Raw genomic sequence first — 16,349 nt, forward strand, 5'->3', positions numbered from 1 at the left:
TTTCAAAAGAAAAGCTACAAGGGCCATAGCCTGCAGCAAACACACACCATTCTTGTTAACATTTAATATTAATTTCAAGTTATGATGAAATGTCATTGATTGGAAATGTTAACTGTTTCAGTATATACAGAGCTGCCTGACATTGAATATTTCCAGTGTTTTCTGTCTTAATTTCAATTTTTTTCTCCCCACTCCCACATTTTCTTCTCTTTTCCTGCAGGTGGAGGGAACCAATCTAGGGGGAAAAAAAACAGAATCCTTCCAGTACCTGCATCCAAGCAACATTCAATGTGTGCCCAGACAGAAGGTGACACAAATTTATTCAATCATATGTTGCATTCCATTAGATGCTAATGCTACCAGACCGTTCTTTTCTACAGAACAGTTGGTCACCTCCCACTTCATAAGCCAGAGAACGATGAGACCAGGTATGATTTCCACTATTACATCAGCTGATTTAAAGTGAACACAGATAAAAACTGAGACTATGTTCTCTCAGTAGGTAAATGACAGGACAGCCTAGAGGTGTGTGATGTAAGCTAAGGATAATCAAGGATAAGTGAGGGAGCAGCAGCTGGTGTCATGGTCTGCTGTCCCCCTGCTCCTGGACAGATGCAATGAGAAGCAAATGCATATATCAGGTGAGCTGGGTGTAAGTAAAAAACTGTTTTCTCATTTTGATCAATGTTCCCTGTAAGCTGCACAGCCATACGACAACCCGAAAGCTCCCATGCAGGCTGCCCGCAAGCCAGCCCTTTAAAAGTTACATGTGCGTGGTTGTACAAAAAAAAACATAAAGGCGTCACATACTTAAACCAGTGCAATCTAAAAAAAAAGGGTATGTTGCTTATGACTTTTATAATTTAGATAGGTGGGGCATGATTACTAATCCAACTGAAAAGGGGAACTTCAACCACTGCACTAGGGCACCATGATGAAAAGGAGCAAAGAACTGTTGCCCTAGCTAGGACTTGGTGTCTTTTGAATAATGTGGCAGAGGATATTTCAAAGGGAGAGAATAGGAAACTGGTCAGCCTGGCAGTTTGACAGCAACTAGAGCCACTTTTCCCCTAGGGTACAATTACAGGAGTAACACTTGGCTACCTTTTTGAGCATGTAGCCATTCTACATATGTGATGAGTCTACAATGTGTATAGCAGCAGGTTATACCATGGTTGAGGGCATCACACCTGAGCCTAATCCTGTATTCACTCAACATTCAAATCTGTAGCTGGAGTTTTTGGATAAAAATCCGATGCAGGAACTCTAGATGATTCCTTCCCCATTTCTCCTCAATCTCCAACATCTCAGAGCACAAGGTCAATTTATAGTATCCAACCAAAAAAAAAGTCAGCACACCCTGGGAATCAACACCGGGTCCTTCAGGTGTGTATGGTTTAGGAGGACAGTCTGATTCCTCATTCACTACAACCAATGGGGAACAGTAATCTGCTTGTAGCAACCTACATTTCAGGCACAGTATTTTTGGGCATGTGGAAATAAGCGATTTGCATTTATGCACTGTTGGAATGCCAGTCCTGACTTTTTGAAATGATTTGTTTAGCAGATATTCTTTGGATCGTTTCTCAGCATTGATGCAAACTGGTTATTTAACATTTCTAGAATACAATGCAAAAAGAGAATACAATCGCGAGAGAGCGACAAGATTGTTCCAAAGCACAGTAGAACCAGATTGCTACTCCCAATTGTTTGTGCCTCCACAAATTTTATATAAAGGTAGAAACCAGCTTCCTTATGAAAATTTACCTGACCACTACTGGTAGTGTGATGCAAGTTCAACAGCTTTATTTTAAATATGCTCAAAAAGACCAAAAGTGTACAAGTTTTGCATACACATGTTTTGACAGGCAATTCTTGGTTTACATACACAATTATACAGATCGAGACCAAGAAACCTTTCAAACTTACTTTATAAAACTATGCACACAATCTAAGACTTTTACAAGTGAAACAAAGTGGTACATTATTTTCCAACTTTTGATTATTTAAATGATATAGCTGCACATTTAATAGTCCTTATCCAAAATCAAATTCTACTCTACCCAGACAAACTATCCTGGAAGCACAATTAAACTACTGGTTCGAAAATGCTCAGGTTCTTTCTGCAATACTAAAAGCGCAGATTCTTTTATACATAGTATAATACTTTTGCCAACTGTTGAATTATATATTTCCCGTGACAGAATAAAAAGACAAAATTAAACTTTTAAACATTAGCAACCACTTATAAATTCTGCAGACATTTCAGCAACATGGCACCAGAACAGAAGGACAGAGCGAGACTCTGTTAGCAGTATATGACTAATATTAAAAGGACTTACATTTATATAGTGCCTTTCACAACCTCAGGACAACCCAGGTATTTCAGCCAGTGCAGTCACTGTTGTAGGGAAATGAGACAACCAACGGGCACACAGCAAGGCCCCACAATGAATAATGATAAAAGTGACCAGATGATCTGTCCTAGTATCACTGAAATTACAAAATTAATCTTACTTCCTTCTTTGAAGCAATAAACTCCTTGCTAGACACCAATTCCAGACATCGGCAGCCTTCTAGCTTACTGCCACAAGGATATTATTTATATGAAGCATCACAATAGTCAAATTTTGCTCCCTTCAGTAGTCATCACAAGTCTTTCCTGAGGGATCAATGAACTGCAATCAGACAAAATTCAGTCAAATATTCCCTTCCCTAACCCAGGGATGTTGAACTGTTTCACCCTTGCTGCTGTCCTAGTTATAATCACTAACTCAGCACATGAAGGCTGCAGCCACCCTGGTCCGTAAAGGTTCTAGCTACAAAATGGAGCATCAAGAAATGGTTGAAAATTTTTTGATGATCAAGTTCCTATAGCTGCGAGTCAACTTTCTGCTTTTGTACACCTGAACTTATTAGTGCATTTTTCACCATCAGAAACTGAGATTCACGCCGTGATCTTTTCAGCTTTGCACGACGATTCTGGAACCAGATCTGAAATATTAAAGTATCAAAATGAAAGCTTTTTAAATTTTGGCAACAGGATGTAAACAACATTCAAAACCAAGTAAATATTGTGTGTCTATTAATATTGTATTTTTCAGGTCGTTACCTGAATTCGGTCTTCATCTAGAGCCAGTTTCTGAGCAAGTTCTTCACGAACATCAATCCCTGGGTAACAATTCAGTTGAAATTCTTTTTCTAATACTTCAATCTGAGAAAATGATTCAAATATAATCCATCAATTCAGATCTACATTTAATATGGAGTTCAATCAGAATTTTTTTTAATGACAGATGGTGATTAGAAGATATCGTCTGCCACATTGTTGAAGTAGGGCCTTTAAATTCTTTATATTAAAATGTATGGAGAACAAGTTGGAGGAGGATTAGACTAGGTGGCACTGAATATATAACTAAATAGTTTCTGTACTGCAAAATTCAAGGAGTTCTGTTTCTCCCTTTCTCTTGCCCCTTCCCTCACTCCCCCACCTCTCCCCTCTTGTTACTTTGAGCTGAAAATCATTCCTTCAATTTTGCAGCAGTATTATTCAAGTGAAAAAACGTCCAGGTTAAAAGTTGCATTTTATATTTGCATAAAACTTTTTAATATGCTCTGCACTACTGAGTACAATATGTACATCAAACCTTATATTGGTTAATGCATAATAGTCACTACCGGTCAGTTATCTTCAAATGTAGCAGGTAGTTATAATAATTACAGTAAGGTAATTTTTATTCAATGAACTTGTTCAAAAGTAGACATAAAACGTTAAGATATTTTGATTATTTTCAATTCATAACTATGAAGTTCTGAAACAGTTGGAGAGGCAAGAATTGTAGATGACTGATGAGAATACCGGAATTCGCAATTATGCAGATTAAAGAGACTTTCCAAAAACAAGTAATAGTTTGGAATACTTAAAGAGGTATTAGAACAGCCTCAAAAACACGCAAGGATTCTGATTTTGTATAATTGTAAGTTGCAAGTCTTTTAAAAAAAAACTGATTGAAGTTGCAGCACTTCCGTGGTGTGTACTTTAAGAAATCTCCGCGGACCTGATTCCTGCTGAAAGCAGTCCTGGCTCTTCTACCTCGGAACCAGCAGCAGTTTGGCCGATCAGAGAAGCGGTCCTCGCTCTGTCCGGCTGGCTCAGCACAACACATCTCACGGTCCCTCCCCTTGCCTTCCTTCACTGTAATTGACGGATCACAGAATCTCTCCGACGAATCTGGACACGAGCTTCCTGGAAAAGCTAAGAGGGGAAAATGTGTTCAGCACTGCCAAAAGAATATTAGAAAGGTTGTTACATTAAAATAAGTACGCTGCTCCTATTTCCTGTACTTTCCCGTGTCGACTCATACAAGAGACAAGTACTGATGTATTGTATTCAGAGGGGAGTGAAAAGGACAATTACAGACCTAGTACGTAAAAGATAATGCAATAGAGAGGTAGGCACAAAACACCTTAACATTTATTGTACAAATTGTATAAAGACAAATCAACGTCAGAAATAACTCGTGACCGCTGTTCTGCACACATTTCACCTGTAACGTTAAGTATATCAACCCACGGTCGATGAGGGGTTATGATACGAGCCGTCTCCTCACTTTTGCCCAGCCCCAGAATGCTTTCAATAGTGAAGGAACATCTTGAAGTTTTTCTCTCTGACGCCTTCGAAGTTTCTGCAAGTTGAGAGCGGGCTTTTCTATCGCCGGCACAGAGATGAACACTAGCCATCATCCTCTCTCCACTTTCAGTCCCAATTCGGCCCAGCCCGCTCGTTCCACATATTAGTAGAGATTTTCGACGTCATTAATTAAAACTGTGTAGTTAGAAAGTTTTAGCATCTGAATGAAAACCCCCCTCCATGGAAGCATGAGGCGATAATTGTTTATTTGTTGCCAAGTAATTAGTATCTAATAGGAGCAACGAGGGGGCCACCCAGAGGGAGGAGGCAGTGTTATCTCTCCAAACCAGCTAACATAACTTTCTTTCAAATCCATAAAACCTACACTGTAGCAGTTTACCTATTTTAAAGCATAAACCAAGAAATCAATTTTCAGTTTTGATTGCAAAATAGCGAGGAGAAGGAAACTCTTCATCCAAAGGGATAATCTCATTTAGGTGAATGTCTTTCACCGGAGTAAAGTAAGCTCTTAATACTATTAGGATAATCCTGATGAATATTCTGATTTTTTTAATATGCATATGTAATGTTGCATTCGGAATGACTGGAAAACAAAAGTACAGGCAGGAGTCATGCTGCAGCGGGCTGCAAATGTTGTTAAAACTCAGTGCAATTGTTCTCCATGTGCCCGGATTAATTCACTGGAGCTATTACCGCCTGATTTTAAATACATAACGATGCTGTTCATTTGTTCCGTTGAAATATTAAGTGATTCAGGGACACTTACTCCAGAACTTGTCATAATCGCTTCCTGAATTAACTTTTTCTACTGTTTAGGAAATTAATGAATGCTGTAATCTAGCATAGTTTAAATCAGGAAAACAAATTCTATGTTTTAAAGCAATTGCAGAGAAATTGATGCCAAAAGTTTTAAAATAAAACCGTTCCGTTTTCAATCCTCTGCACCCAGTGTAAACTTCATTCCCAATTTAAGGTTACTGTAGTTTAATTTAATAATTTTCGTTTTTCTCCGCTAATGGAGTTAACTGCAAAAGTATACAACGGAGCCTGGCGTTCCCTTCAATCACAGCTCAGCCATTCGCCGTCGAGTTTAACACAATCACAAGTTTCAAAGTGGCTTGGTATGTTAAAGCACAATCTTCGGGGAACTGAGGCACAGGGATCAAGAGTCTTGGTGGAGTTAATGCATCGCAACTGGGTCATCTGTAGAGTTGTAACTGGCAATCAACCCGAGTTCCTGTTCGCTATCTAATGTTTCCTACTAGGAAGTACCTTTGTCAGGATGGCGAGTGGCTTGGAGGAGAACTTCCAGGTGGTGGTGTTTCCATGTGTCTGCTGCCCTTGTCCTTCTAAGCTGGTGGCGGTCGTGGGTTTGGAAGGTGCTGTCAAAGGAGCCTCTGTCAATTCCTGTAGTGCATCTTGTAGATGTTACGCACTGCTGATTCCCATTGGCTCTAGTTTTGCTGGGGCTCCTTGATGCCACACTCTGTCAAATGCGGTCTTGATGTCAATGGCAGTCACTCTCACCTCACCTGAGCAGTTCAGTTCTTTTGTCTATGTTTGAACCAAGGCTGTAATGAGGTCAGAAGCTAAGTGGCCTTGGCGGAGCCCAAACTGGGCATCAGTGAGCAGGTTATTGCTAAGCAAGTGCCATCTGATAGCACTGTTGATGACCCCTTCCATTATTTTACTGATGATTGAGAGTAGACTGATGGGGCGGTAATTGGCTGGGTCGGATTTGTCCTGTTTTTTCTGGACAGGGCATACCTGGACAATTTTCCACATAGTTGGGTAGATGCTAGTGTTGTAGCTGTACTGGAACAGCTTGGCTAGGGGCGTGGCAAGTTCTGGAGCACAAGTCTTCAGTTCTGTTGCCAGAATATTGTCAGGGCCCATAGCCTTTGCAGTATCCAGTGCCTTCAGCCATTTCTTGATATCACGTGGAGTGAATCAAATTGGCTGAAGACTGGCATCTGTGATGCTAGAGACCTCCAGAGGAGGCTGAGTTGGATCATCCACTCGGCTCTTCTGGCTGAAGATTGTAGCCAATGCTTCAGCCTATCTTTTGCACTGATGTGCTGGGCTCCCCCATCATTGAAGATGGGATATTTGTAGAGCTCCTCCTCGAGTGAGTTGTTTAATTGTCTACCACCATTCATGACTGAATGTGGCAGGACTGCAGAGCTTGGATCTGATCCACTGGTTGTGGGATCACTTAGCTCTGTCTATCACTTGCTGCTTATGCAATTTGGCACACGAGTAGTCCTGTGTTATAGCTTCACGAGGTTGACACCTCATTTTTAGGTATACCTGGTGCTGCTCCTGGCATGCCCTCCTGCATTCTTCATTGAACCAGGGTTGATCCCCTGGCTTGATGGCAATGGTAGAGTGGGGGATATGCCAGGCCATGAGCTTACAGATTTGTGTTTGAGTACAATTCTGTTGCTGCTGATGGCCCACAGTGCCTCATGGTTGTCCAGTCTTTAGAAGAACTCCAAAGATGAGGTAAGTGATGCCCTTGACATGCAAGGCAGCATTTGACTGAATATGGTATCAAGGGTTCCTAATAAAATTGAAGTAAATGGGGGATCAAGGGGAAAATTCTCCACTGACATGAGGCATACCTCACACTGGAAGATGGTTATGGTTTTTAGAAGCCAATTATCTCAGTCCCAGGACATCGCCGCAGGAGTTCCTCAGGGCAGTGTCTGAAGCCAACCGTCTTCAGTTGCTTCATCAACAACCTTCTGTCCATCAGAAGTGAAGATGTGCACTGATAGTCAGTGTTCAGTCCTATTCTCAACTCCTCAGATAATGAAGCAGCCCATGCCCACATGCAGTAAGACCTGAGCAACATTCAGGCTTGGGCTGATAAGTGGCAAGTAACATTCATGTTACACAATGTCAGGCATTGACCATCTCAGAGTCTATCCATCTCCCCTTGATATTCAATGAAATTACCATTGCTGAAAACCCAACCAACAACATCCTGGGGAATCACCATTGACCAGAAACCTAATTGGTCCAGCCACATAAATAAGGTGGCTACAAGAGACAGGTCAGAAACTGGGAAGGGGCACACAAGGATACCAGCGAATACACTGAAGTGAGATGGAGACTGAATGAGAAGTGAATTAGGTTCACGTGGGAATTTGCTGCACAGGGGAAAAGAGGTGTGGTATACCTAGGAATTATTTTAAGTTAATTGAGTAATTAAGTTAACTAAATAACATAAGTAACAATGGCAGGACAGGTGTTATGTTGTAACTCTGGAATGTGGGAGCTTTTGGACGCCAAGGTGATCCTTGACAAACATCTGCAGAAAGTGTAAACAGCTAGAGGAATTCCGGATCAGGATTATTGATCTGAAAGCCAAACTGCAGGCACTGCACAATATAAGGGAGGGGGGAAAAATACCTGGACACTTTGTTCCAGAAGACGGTCACGCCTTTTAAAAGAGGGTCATCTGCTTTGTTCAGCAGTGAGGGACAGGAGGATGTAACTGAGAGTGAGGCAGGTAATGGGACCGAGCAGATAGTAATGGAGGAGCCTCAGGCTTTGCAATTGTCAAACAGGTTTGAGATGCTCACAACCTGTGCAGACAAAAGTGAGGTCTGCAAGGTGGATGAGCAGTCATGGCGCCATGGTGCAGGAAGCCAGTCATGTGTGGAAAGCAAACAGGAATGTAATGGTAGTACGGGATAGTATACCGAGGGGGATTGACACTGTTCTCTGTAGCAAAAAGCGAGAGTCCAGAAACCCTGGTGCCAGGGTTTAGGACATCTGCTAGGGCTGGAGAGGAATTTGTATTGGGAGAGGATCCAGTCATCGTGGTCCATGTAGGTACCAACGACATAGGAAAGAGAAGGAAGGAGGTTCTGCATAGTCAGTATAAGAAGCTAGGTACAAATTAAAAAGCAGAACCTCAAAGATAATCTCTGGGTTATTACCCCAGCCACGTGCAAATTGGCATAGGGCAAATAAGTTTGGAGAGATGAATGTGTGTCCCAAAGACTGGTGTGGGAGAAGTCGGTTCTGGTTCGTGGGGCACTGACATGAATACTGGGGCTATACCATTGGGACGGTCTACACTGAATCGTGCTGAGACCAGTGTCCTTGCGAACACCATCACTAGGGAAGTAGAGAGGGCTTTAAACTAAACAAAAGGGGTGAGGGATCAAGCTTGGGTAGATGTGGCAAATCAAGGGGTGGAAACAAGGTAGAACATCATAACAGTAATATGGGAAATGAGGGTCATAGAACAGCAGGAAGGGACAGAGAGGTAAAACCTAAGAATGCACCAACAGTAAAGCCTAGATGTTACAAAGATAACAGAAAGAATGCATAGCATTCACAACAAAGTAAATGAATTGATAGCGCACATTAAAGTAAATAAATATGATCTGATAGCCATTACAGAGACGTGGCTGCAGGTTGACAAGGATTAGGTCCTGAATATCGAGGGTATATGATATTCAAGAAGAATAGGAAGCTAGGTAAAGGTGGAGGGGTAGCATTATTGATCAAGTATGGTATTAGTGCAATAGTTAGAGATTACCTTAGTTCAGGAGATCAGAATGTAGAATTGGTTTGGGTGGAGATGAGGGGTCGTAGGAGAAAGAAATCATTAGTGGAAATGGTCCTCAGGCCCCTGAACGGTAACCACAATGTAGGACAAAATATACACAAAACATTGGGTGCTTGTGATAAAAGCAATAATCATGGGTGATTTTAATCTACATATAAACTGGAAAAATCACATTGGTAGTAGTAGCCTGGATGAGGAGATCATAGAATGCTTTTCAGATAGTTTTTTTTTAGAGCAGCACGTTCTAGAATCAACCAGAGAGCAGGTTATATTAGACTATGTGTAACAAAGGAAGAACTTGCTATCCAGGCCGAGGTGAGAGAGGAGGTAACTGGTCCATTAGAGAAACTTACAATCGAGAGGAAGGAGGTGTTGGAAAGGCTACCTTTACTTAAAATAGATAAGGTACCAGGACCAGATGAGATGCCTTCAAGGGTACTTAGGGAACTGAGAGTGGAAATTGCAGAGGTTCTAGTGATAATCTTCCAGTCTTCCTTAGGCACAGGGGAGGTGCCAGGGGACTGGAGAACTGCGAACGTTATACCCTTGTTCAAAAAGAAGTGCAAGGGTAAAGCTGGCAACTATAGGCCAGTCAGTTTGAAATCAGTGATAGGGAAACTTCTGGAAAGCATAGTACCGGATAAAATCAATGATCACATAGGCAAGTGCAGGATAATTAAGGAAAGCCAGAATGGGTTCATTAAGGGAAAATCATGTTTAACTAACTTGGTGGAGTTTTTGAGGAGGTAACAGAGAAGGTTGATAAAGGAAATGCTGTTAATGTAGTGTACATGGATTTTCAAAAGGCATTTGATACAGTGCCACACAACAGACTTGAGCAAAATTCTAGGTCATGGAATAAAAGGGAAACTAGGTACTTGGATAAGAAAGTGGCTGACTGACAGGAAACAGAGTAGTGATAAATGGTTGTTTTTCCAGATTGGAGGAAGGTTTGTAGTGGAGTTCTTCAGGGGTCAGTGTTGGGACACTTGCTTTTCCTGATATATATTAACGGCCTAGAATGTGATGTGTGGGGCATGATTTCAAAATTTGCAGGGGATACAAAAATTGGAAATGTTGTTAACTGTGAAGGGGATAGTCTTGAACTTCAAAAGGCCATAGACATGTTGGGTGGATTGGGCAGGCAAGTGGCAGATGAGGTACAATGCAGAGAAGGGAGAGGTGATTCGTTTTGGCAGGAAAAACATGGTGAGACAGTATAAAATAAAGGGAGAGCCTCTAAAGGAGGTGCAGGAACAAAGGGACCTCAGTATATACACACATAGGTCATTGAAGATGGCAGGACATGTTAAGAGAGCAGTTAATAAAGCATATAGTATCTTAGTCTTTAGTAATAGGGGCATTGAATACGAGAGTAAGGAGGTCATATTGAACTTGTGTAAGACACTAGTTAGACCTCATCTGGAGTACTGCACCAGTTCTGGGTGCCATAATTGAGGAAGGTTGTGAAGGCATTGGAGAGAGTACAGAGGAGTTTCACAAGAATGATTCCCGTGATGAAGAACTGTAGCTATGAGGATAGATTGGAGAGGTTGGGACTGTGTTCCACGGAGAAAAGAAGGCTGAGGAGAGACTTGATAAAGGTATTCAAGATCCTGAGGGGTATGGACAGGGTAAATAGTGAGAAACTGTTCCCACGCAAGAGAACATCAAGAACTAGAGGGCACACATTCAAAATAATTGGCAAAAGGAGTAAATGTGATGTGAGGAAAAACCTTTTCACCCAGAGGGTGGTTGGAGTCTGGAGCAAACTTCCTGAAAGGGTGGTGGAGGCAGGTTCGATCAAAGTATTCAAAAGGCAATTGGATTGCTACCCGAAAAGACATAATATGCGAGGTTATGGGGATATGGCATGGGAGTGGGACTAGGTGGAATACTCTTTCAGAGGGCTATTTCAGACTCAATGGGCTGAATGGCCCCCTTCTGCACTGTAAAGATACTGTAATGTGATAGGATTAATTAATGACCTCAGAGTGAAGGCACCCCTAGTTAGCAGCGACCACAATATGATTGATTTTACATCCAGTTTGAAAGGGAGAAGTGTGGGTCTAAGACTAGTATATTAAACTTAAATAAGGAGAACGATGTGAGATGCAGTCAGATACTTAAGGGGATATTTCAGAATACTCAGAATAAATATATTCCTACTATAAAGAGAAATTCTAATGGGAGGACCTACCATCTGTGGTTGAGTAAAGAAGTTAAGGAAAGTATCACATTTAAGGAAAAATCACATAACTGCGCAAAGATGCGTAGGTCAGATGACTGGTCAGAATTTAAAAGAATGGCAGAGATTGACTAAAAGGTTAATCAGGAGCAAGAAATTACAGAATGAGAGGAAGCTAGCTAGAAATGTAAAAATGGATAGCAAGTGTTTCTACAGGTATTTAAAAAGGAAAAGAGTAAGTAAAGTAAGTGTTGGTTCTCGAGTGTCAGTGGTGAGTTAATCGTAGATAATAAGGAAGTGGCAGATGAAATGAACAAATATTTTGCTTTTGTCTTCACTGTAAGAAGATACAAAAACAAAATTCCAGTAATAGTTGTAAATCAGGAGGTGGAAGGGAGAGGGCAACTTGGTGAAATTACAAACACTAGGAAAGTAGTACTGAGCAAACTGATGGAGCTGCAGGTTGGCAAGTCTCAGAGTCCTGATGGACTTCATCCTAGGGTCTTAAAAGAGGTGGCTGATGATGTAGTAGATGCGTTAGTGTTAATTTTCCAAAATTCGCTAGATTCTGGAAAGGTTCCAATTACTGGGAAGTAACAAATATAACCCCTTTATTCAAGATGGGAGGGAGGCAGAAAACAGGAAACTGTAGGGCAGTCAGCTTGACGTCTGTCATAGGGAAGGTGTTAGAATCGATTATTAAGGAGGTTATAGCTGGGTACTTAGAGAAACTCAAGGTAATCAGCAAGAGTCAGCATAAAAACAAAAAAACTGCGGATGCTGGAAATCCAAAACAAAAACAGAATTACCTGGAAAAACTCAGCAGGTCTGGCAGCATCGGCGGAGAAGAAAAGGGTTGACGTTTCGAGTCCTCATGACCCTTCGACAGAACTTGAGTTCGAGTCCCAACTCAAGTTCTGTCGAAGGGTCATGAGGACTCGAAACGTCAACCCTTTTCTTCTCCGCCGATGCTGCCAGATCTGCTGAGTTTTTCCAGGTAATTCTGTTTTTGTTAAGAGTCAGTATAGTTTTGTGAAAGGGAAATTGTGTTTAATCAATTTATTGGAGTTCTTTAAAGGAGTAACATGCGCTGTGGATAAATGGGCGTCTGTAGACATGCTATACTTGGATTTCCAGAAGGCATTTGATAAGGTGCCACATGAAAGGTTATTACAGAAAATAAAAGCTCATTGTGTAGGGGGTAACATATTGGCACGGGTAGAAGATTGGCTGGCTGACCGAAAACAGAGTATGCTGAAACGGGTCCTTTTCTGATTGGCAGGATGTGATGAGTGGAGTCCCATAGAGTCTGTGCTGGGACCTCAACTTTTTACAATTCATGTTAATGACTTAGATGAGGGGAGTGAAGGCATGGTAGCTAAATTTGCAGATGACATGAAGATAGGTTGGAAAGTATGTTGTGAAGAGGACGTAAGGAGGTTGCAGACGGCTACAAATAGGTTGAGTGAGTGGGCAAAGATCTAGCAAATGGAGTTTAATGTGGGAAAATGTGAAGTTGTTCACTTTGGCAAAAAGAATAAAAAAGCAAAGTATTACTTAAATGGAGAATGGCTGCAGCATTCTGAGGTGCAGTGGAATCTAGGTGTTATAGTGCATGAGTCACGAAAAGTTAGTATGCAGGTAATTAAGGCTATTCTTTATTATGAGAGGAATTGAACATAAAAGTAAGGATGTTATACTTCAGTTATACAGGGCATTGGTGAGACCACATCTCGAATATTGTGTGCAGTTTTGGTCTTTATATTTAAGGAAGGATGTAAATGCATTGGAGGTGGTTCAGAGGAGGTTTACGAGAATGATACCTGGAATGAGTCTTACGAGGAAACTGGGCTTGTTTCCATTGGAGTTCAGAAGAGTGACGGGTGACTTGATTGTAGTATATAAGATCCTGAATGGTATTGACAAGGATGTTTCCTCTTGTGGGCAAGTTCTGAACTGGTGGGGGGTACTGTTTTAAAATTAGGGGTTGCCCTTTTAGGACATGGATGAGGAGAATTTTTTTCTCTGAGGGTTGTGCAACTTTGGAACTCTCTGCCTCTAAAGGCAGTAGAGGTGGGGTCATTGAATATTTTTGAATGCAGAGGTAGATAGATTCTTCTTAGGCAAGGGAATGAATGGTTATCTGAGGTAGATGGGAATGCGGAATTCGAAAAACAAGCAGCTAAGCCACGATCTTACTGAATGGTAGAGTATGCTCGAGAGGCCGAATGGCCTACTTCTGCTTCTATTTCGTATGCTTGTATGAATTTTGAAGCAAATTACTTTCCTTACAAATTCCCAAAGCCTATTATCTACAAAGGAACAAGTCAGGATTGCAACTCTGCATTTGCCTGGATGAGTGCAGCTCCTGATATACAGTCGAAGTTCAACACCATGGAGGGCAAAGCAGCCCATTTAACTGCACCCCAACCCAGCACCTTAAATATTTGCTCCCTCCACCTGCACAGTGTGATTGCTGTGTATACCATCTACAAGATGCATTGCAGCACTCACCAAGGCTTCTTCAACACTTCCCAAAGCAGTGGTCTCTACCACAACACTTCACAAGCTATTTTTCTAATATGACCACATTTCAACAATTGAAAATTAATGTAACCCAGACACCAACAAAAACAGTACAGCAATAAAGCAGCATAGTAACTTTCAGTATAATGATTAAAACTTGATTATATAGCAAATATATCATTAAAAACACATTTTTATATTTCTCAGTACTTCAACAATTTATAAGTATTATCAACATCCTGGGGTTACCATTGACTAGAAACTGAATTGGACCAACTATATAAATACTGTGACTACAACAGCAGGTCAGAGGCTGAGAAATCTGCAGAGCGTAACTCACCTCCTGATTCCCCAAAGCCTGTCCACCATCTATCTACAAGGCACAAGTCAGGAGTGTGATAGAATACTCCCCACTTGCCTGGATGAGTGCAGCTCCAACACTCAAGAAACTCCACACCATCAAGGACAAAGCAGCCTGCTTGATTGGCACTCCCTCCACCGACGCACAGTGACAGCAGTGTGTACCAGCATCAAGATGCACTGCAGCAACTCAGCAAGGCTCCTTCAACAGCACCTTCCAAACCTGAGACCTCTACCACCTAGAAGGACAAGGGCAGCAGATGCATGCAAACACCACCACCTGCAAGTTCCCCTCCAATCCACACACCATTTTGACTTGGAACTATATCACTGTTCCTTCATTGTCATTGGGTCAAAATCCTGGAACTTCCCTCCTAACAGCATTGTGGGTGTACCTATACCACGTGGGGACTGCAGCAGTTCAAAAAATGGCTCATCGCCACCTTCTCAAGGGCATTTAGGGATGGGTAATAAAAATGCTGAAAAAATAAAAACTTTGTAAAAATGTTAATTATGTACTCACCAGTCCATGACTTCATCTGAGCTGCTACAGCTCATGGGCTGGGCTTAGGCAGGCCACAGCTGAGCAGTGGAGGTATCACCTCCAGGTTTTTGGTTGGGGCTGGGCTTTATAAGGAAAGTAGAGTGATTCGGAACAGGCGCAGAACATAATGAGTGACAATTAATGGCCACTGAAGTTTCAACCAAGCTCCCCAGATTCCCTGGTGACTGAAGACTCAGTGAAGCAGCCAGGTGCGGGAGGCCATGACCTGGAAAGCGAGAATAAGAGATGAGCAGGGCAAGGGCAGGGCTGAATGCTGCCTGGGCCTCATTGCCAATGGGAGGACCCAATCTCGGAGTAGCGGGAGCGTGCAACCCCATTTGCTGGTTGTGTGACCCAAGTTGGATTCATGACCCACAGTTTGGGAACCACTGCTCTACCACCTAGAAGGACAAGGACAGCAGGCACATGGGAACATTACCAACTATAAGTTCCCCTCCAAGTCACACATCATCTCGACTTAGAGCTATATCACTGTTCCTTCAGTGTTACTGGGTCAAAATCTTCCTCATATTACTATTATTGGCTATCCCTTGCTGGCAAGGCAGATTGTCTTCCATGAGTCTGAAGATGGCTGATGAGGCTGATTCAGGATCTGCAGACTTTATGGCACCTAGGGTATTTGTCATCATGTGGAATGTTTGGTTCTGTATTATCAGTTCAGGTTATGGTGTATTCCTTTTGCCACTTTCGCTTTTTCTCTTCATTTTGTTGCTGTTGGGCCTCAAAATGCTGGGAACTATCCCTCAGTCTCTGCCACCATCTGGTTTGATCCAAGGCAATGGTCTCCCAGGAATTTATGTTAATATTGCATTTCTGCATGTTAGTTTTCAGCACATCCTTGAAGCACCACTTCTGTCCTCCTCTGGTGCATCTGCCCTGACTGAGCTGGAAGAAGGCAGCTGGATTTCTTTGTCAATGTCATCCTTCTGTGAACCATAACTTTCAAGGTTCATCTAACACCACATGGGCTGCAATAATTCAAGAAGGGTAGCTCACCACCACTTCTCAAGGTGCGCAATAAATGCTAGCCTGACACGTCATGAATAATAATAATAAAAAAGGCTTGTATTATGGACAGGGTTGGAAGGGCAGACACACCTGTCAAGAGTTCTTCCTTCTCCAACCAGCCGTATAAATCAGTGTTCCAACAGGTACAGCAGTAGCTCTGCGCAGCCAGGCTTCGCAGTGCACACACTTCAAGATGTGTGAGCTCCCTCCATTCGCACCTGAACTTTCTAGAAGTGGGGCAATGAGAGCTGTCAAATCTCAATTTGTGCAGAAGTTTGAGACACTAACACACAGAAAAAGTCCACGACAAACACTCGCCTCCATTTCATTCCCCTTACGCCCCCAGAACTCATACCCAAATCCCTTCAGTGACACCTACACCGGAAGTTGATTGAGTGACAGCGCAAGCAGCCAATCAGAAGAATCGCTTAGCCAATGGGGCGGGATTTCCGCAGACGCGCGC

At 42.1% G+C, this 16,349-nt stretch overlaps 1 protein-coding gene across 3 annotated transcripts; it reads right to left on the reverse strand.

Moving 5' to 3' along the window:
* Positions 1-1,784: 1,784 nt before the first annotated feature.
* Positions 1,785-16,278, reverse strand: hesx1 (HESX homeobox 1). Of its 3 annotated transcripts, XM_041191075.1 has the most exons (5): positions 16,205-16,278; positions 15,977-16,113; positions 4,059-4,255; positions 3,113-3,214; positions 1,785-2,994 (listed from the first exon to the last, which is right to left on the reverse strand). In XM_041191075.1, the coding sequence occupies exons 1-5, from the start codon at positions 16,237-16,239 to the stop codon at positions 2,872-2,874; spliced, it is 594 nt and encodes a 197-aa protein (XP_041047009.1). In that variant the 5' UTR covers positions 16,240-16,278; the 3' UTR covers positions 1,785-2,871. The 3 variants fall into 3 exon arrangements, 2 of the variants coding, with proteins under 2 accessions (XP_041047009.1, XP_041047008.1); XM_041191074.1 differs by lacking the exons at positions 15,977-16,113; positions 16,205-16,278 and adding an exon at positions 4,548-5,035; XR_005943488.1 differs by having other exon boundaries at positions 2,976-2,994; positions 4,094-4,255; positions 15,977-16,273.
* Positions 16,279-16,349: the final 71 nt, after the last annotated feature.

Source organism: Carcharodon carcharias, chromosome 7 (genome assembly GCF_017639515.1).
Source record: "Carcharodon carcharias isolate sCarCar2 chromosome 7, sCarCar2.pri, whole genome shotgun sequence".
In the NCBI taxonomy this organism is placed as follows: domain Eukaryota; kingdom Metazoa; phylum Chordata; class Chondrichthyes; order Lamniformes; family Lamnidae; genus Carcharodon; species Carcharodon carcharias.

What these genes read in the sequence shown, in the direction of transcription:
- hesx1 (XM_041191074.1), bottom strand. Translation starts at nt 4,743, where the DNA reads ATGATGGCTAGTGTTCATCTCTGTGCCGGCGATAGAAAAGCCCGCTCT. An exon ending in TGATATACTTAACGTTACAG is followed by an intron (nt 4,256 to 4,547) that starts GTGAAATGTGTG and finishes TTCCCCTCTTAG; the next exon opens with CTTTTCCAGGAAGCTCGTGT. An exon ending in CTGCTTTCAGCAGGAATCAG is followed by an intron (nt 3,215 to 4,058) that starts GTCCGCGGAGAT and finishes TCATTTTCTCAG; the next exon opens with ATTGAAGTATTAGAAAAAGA.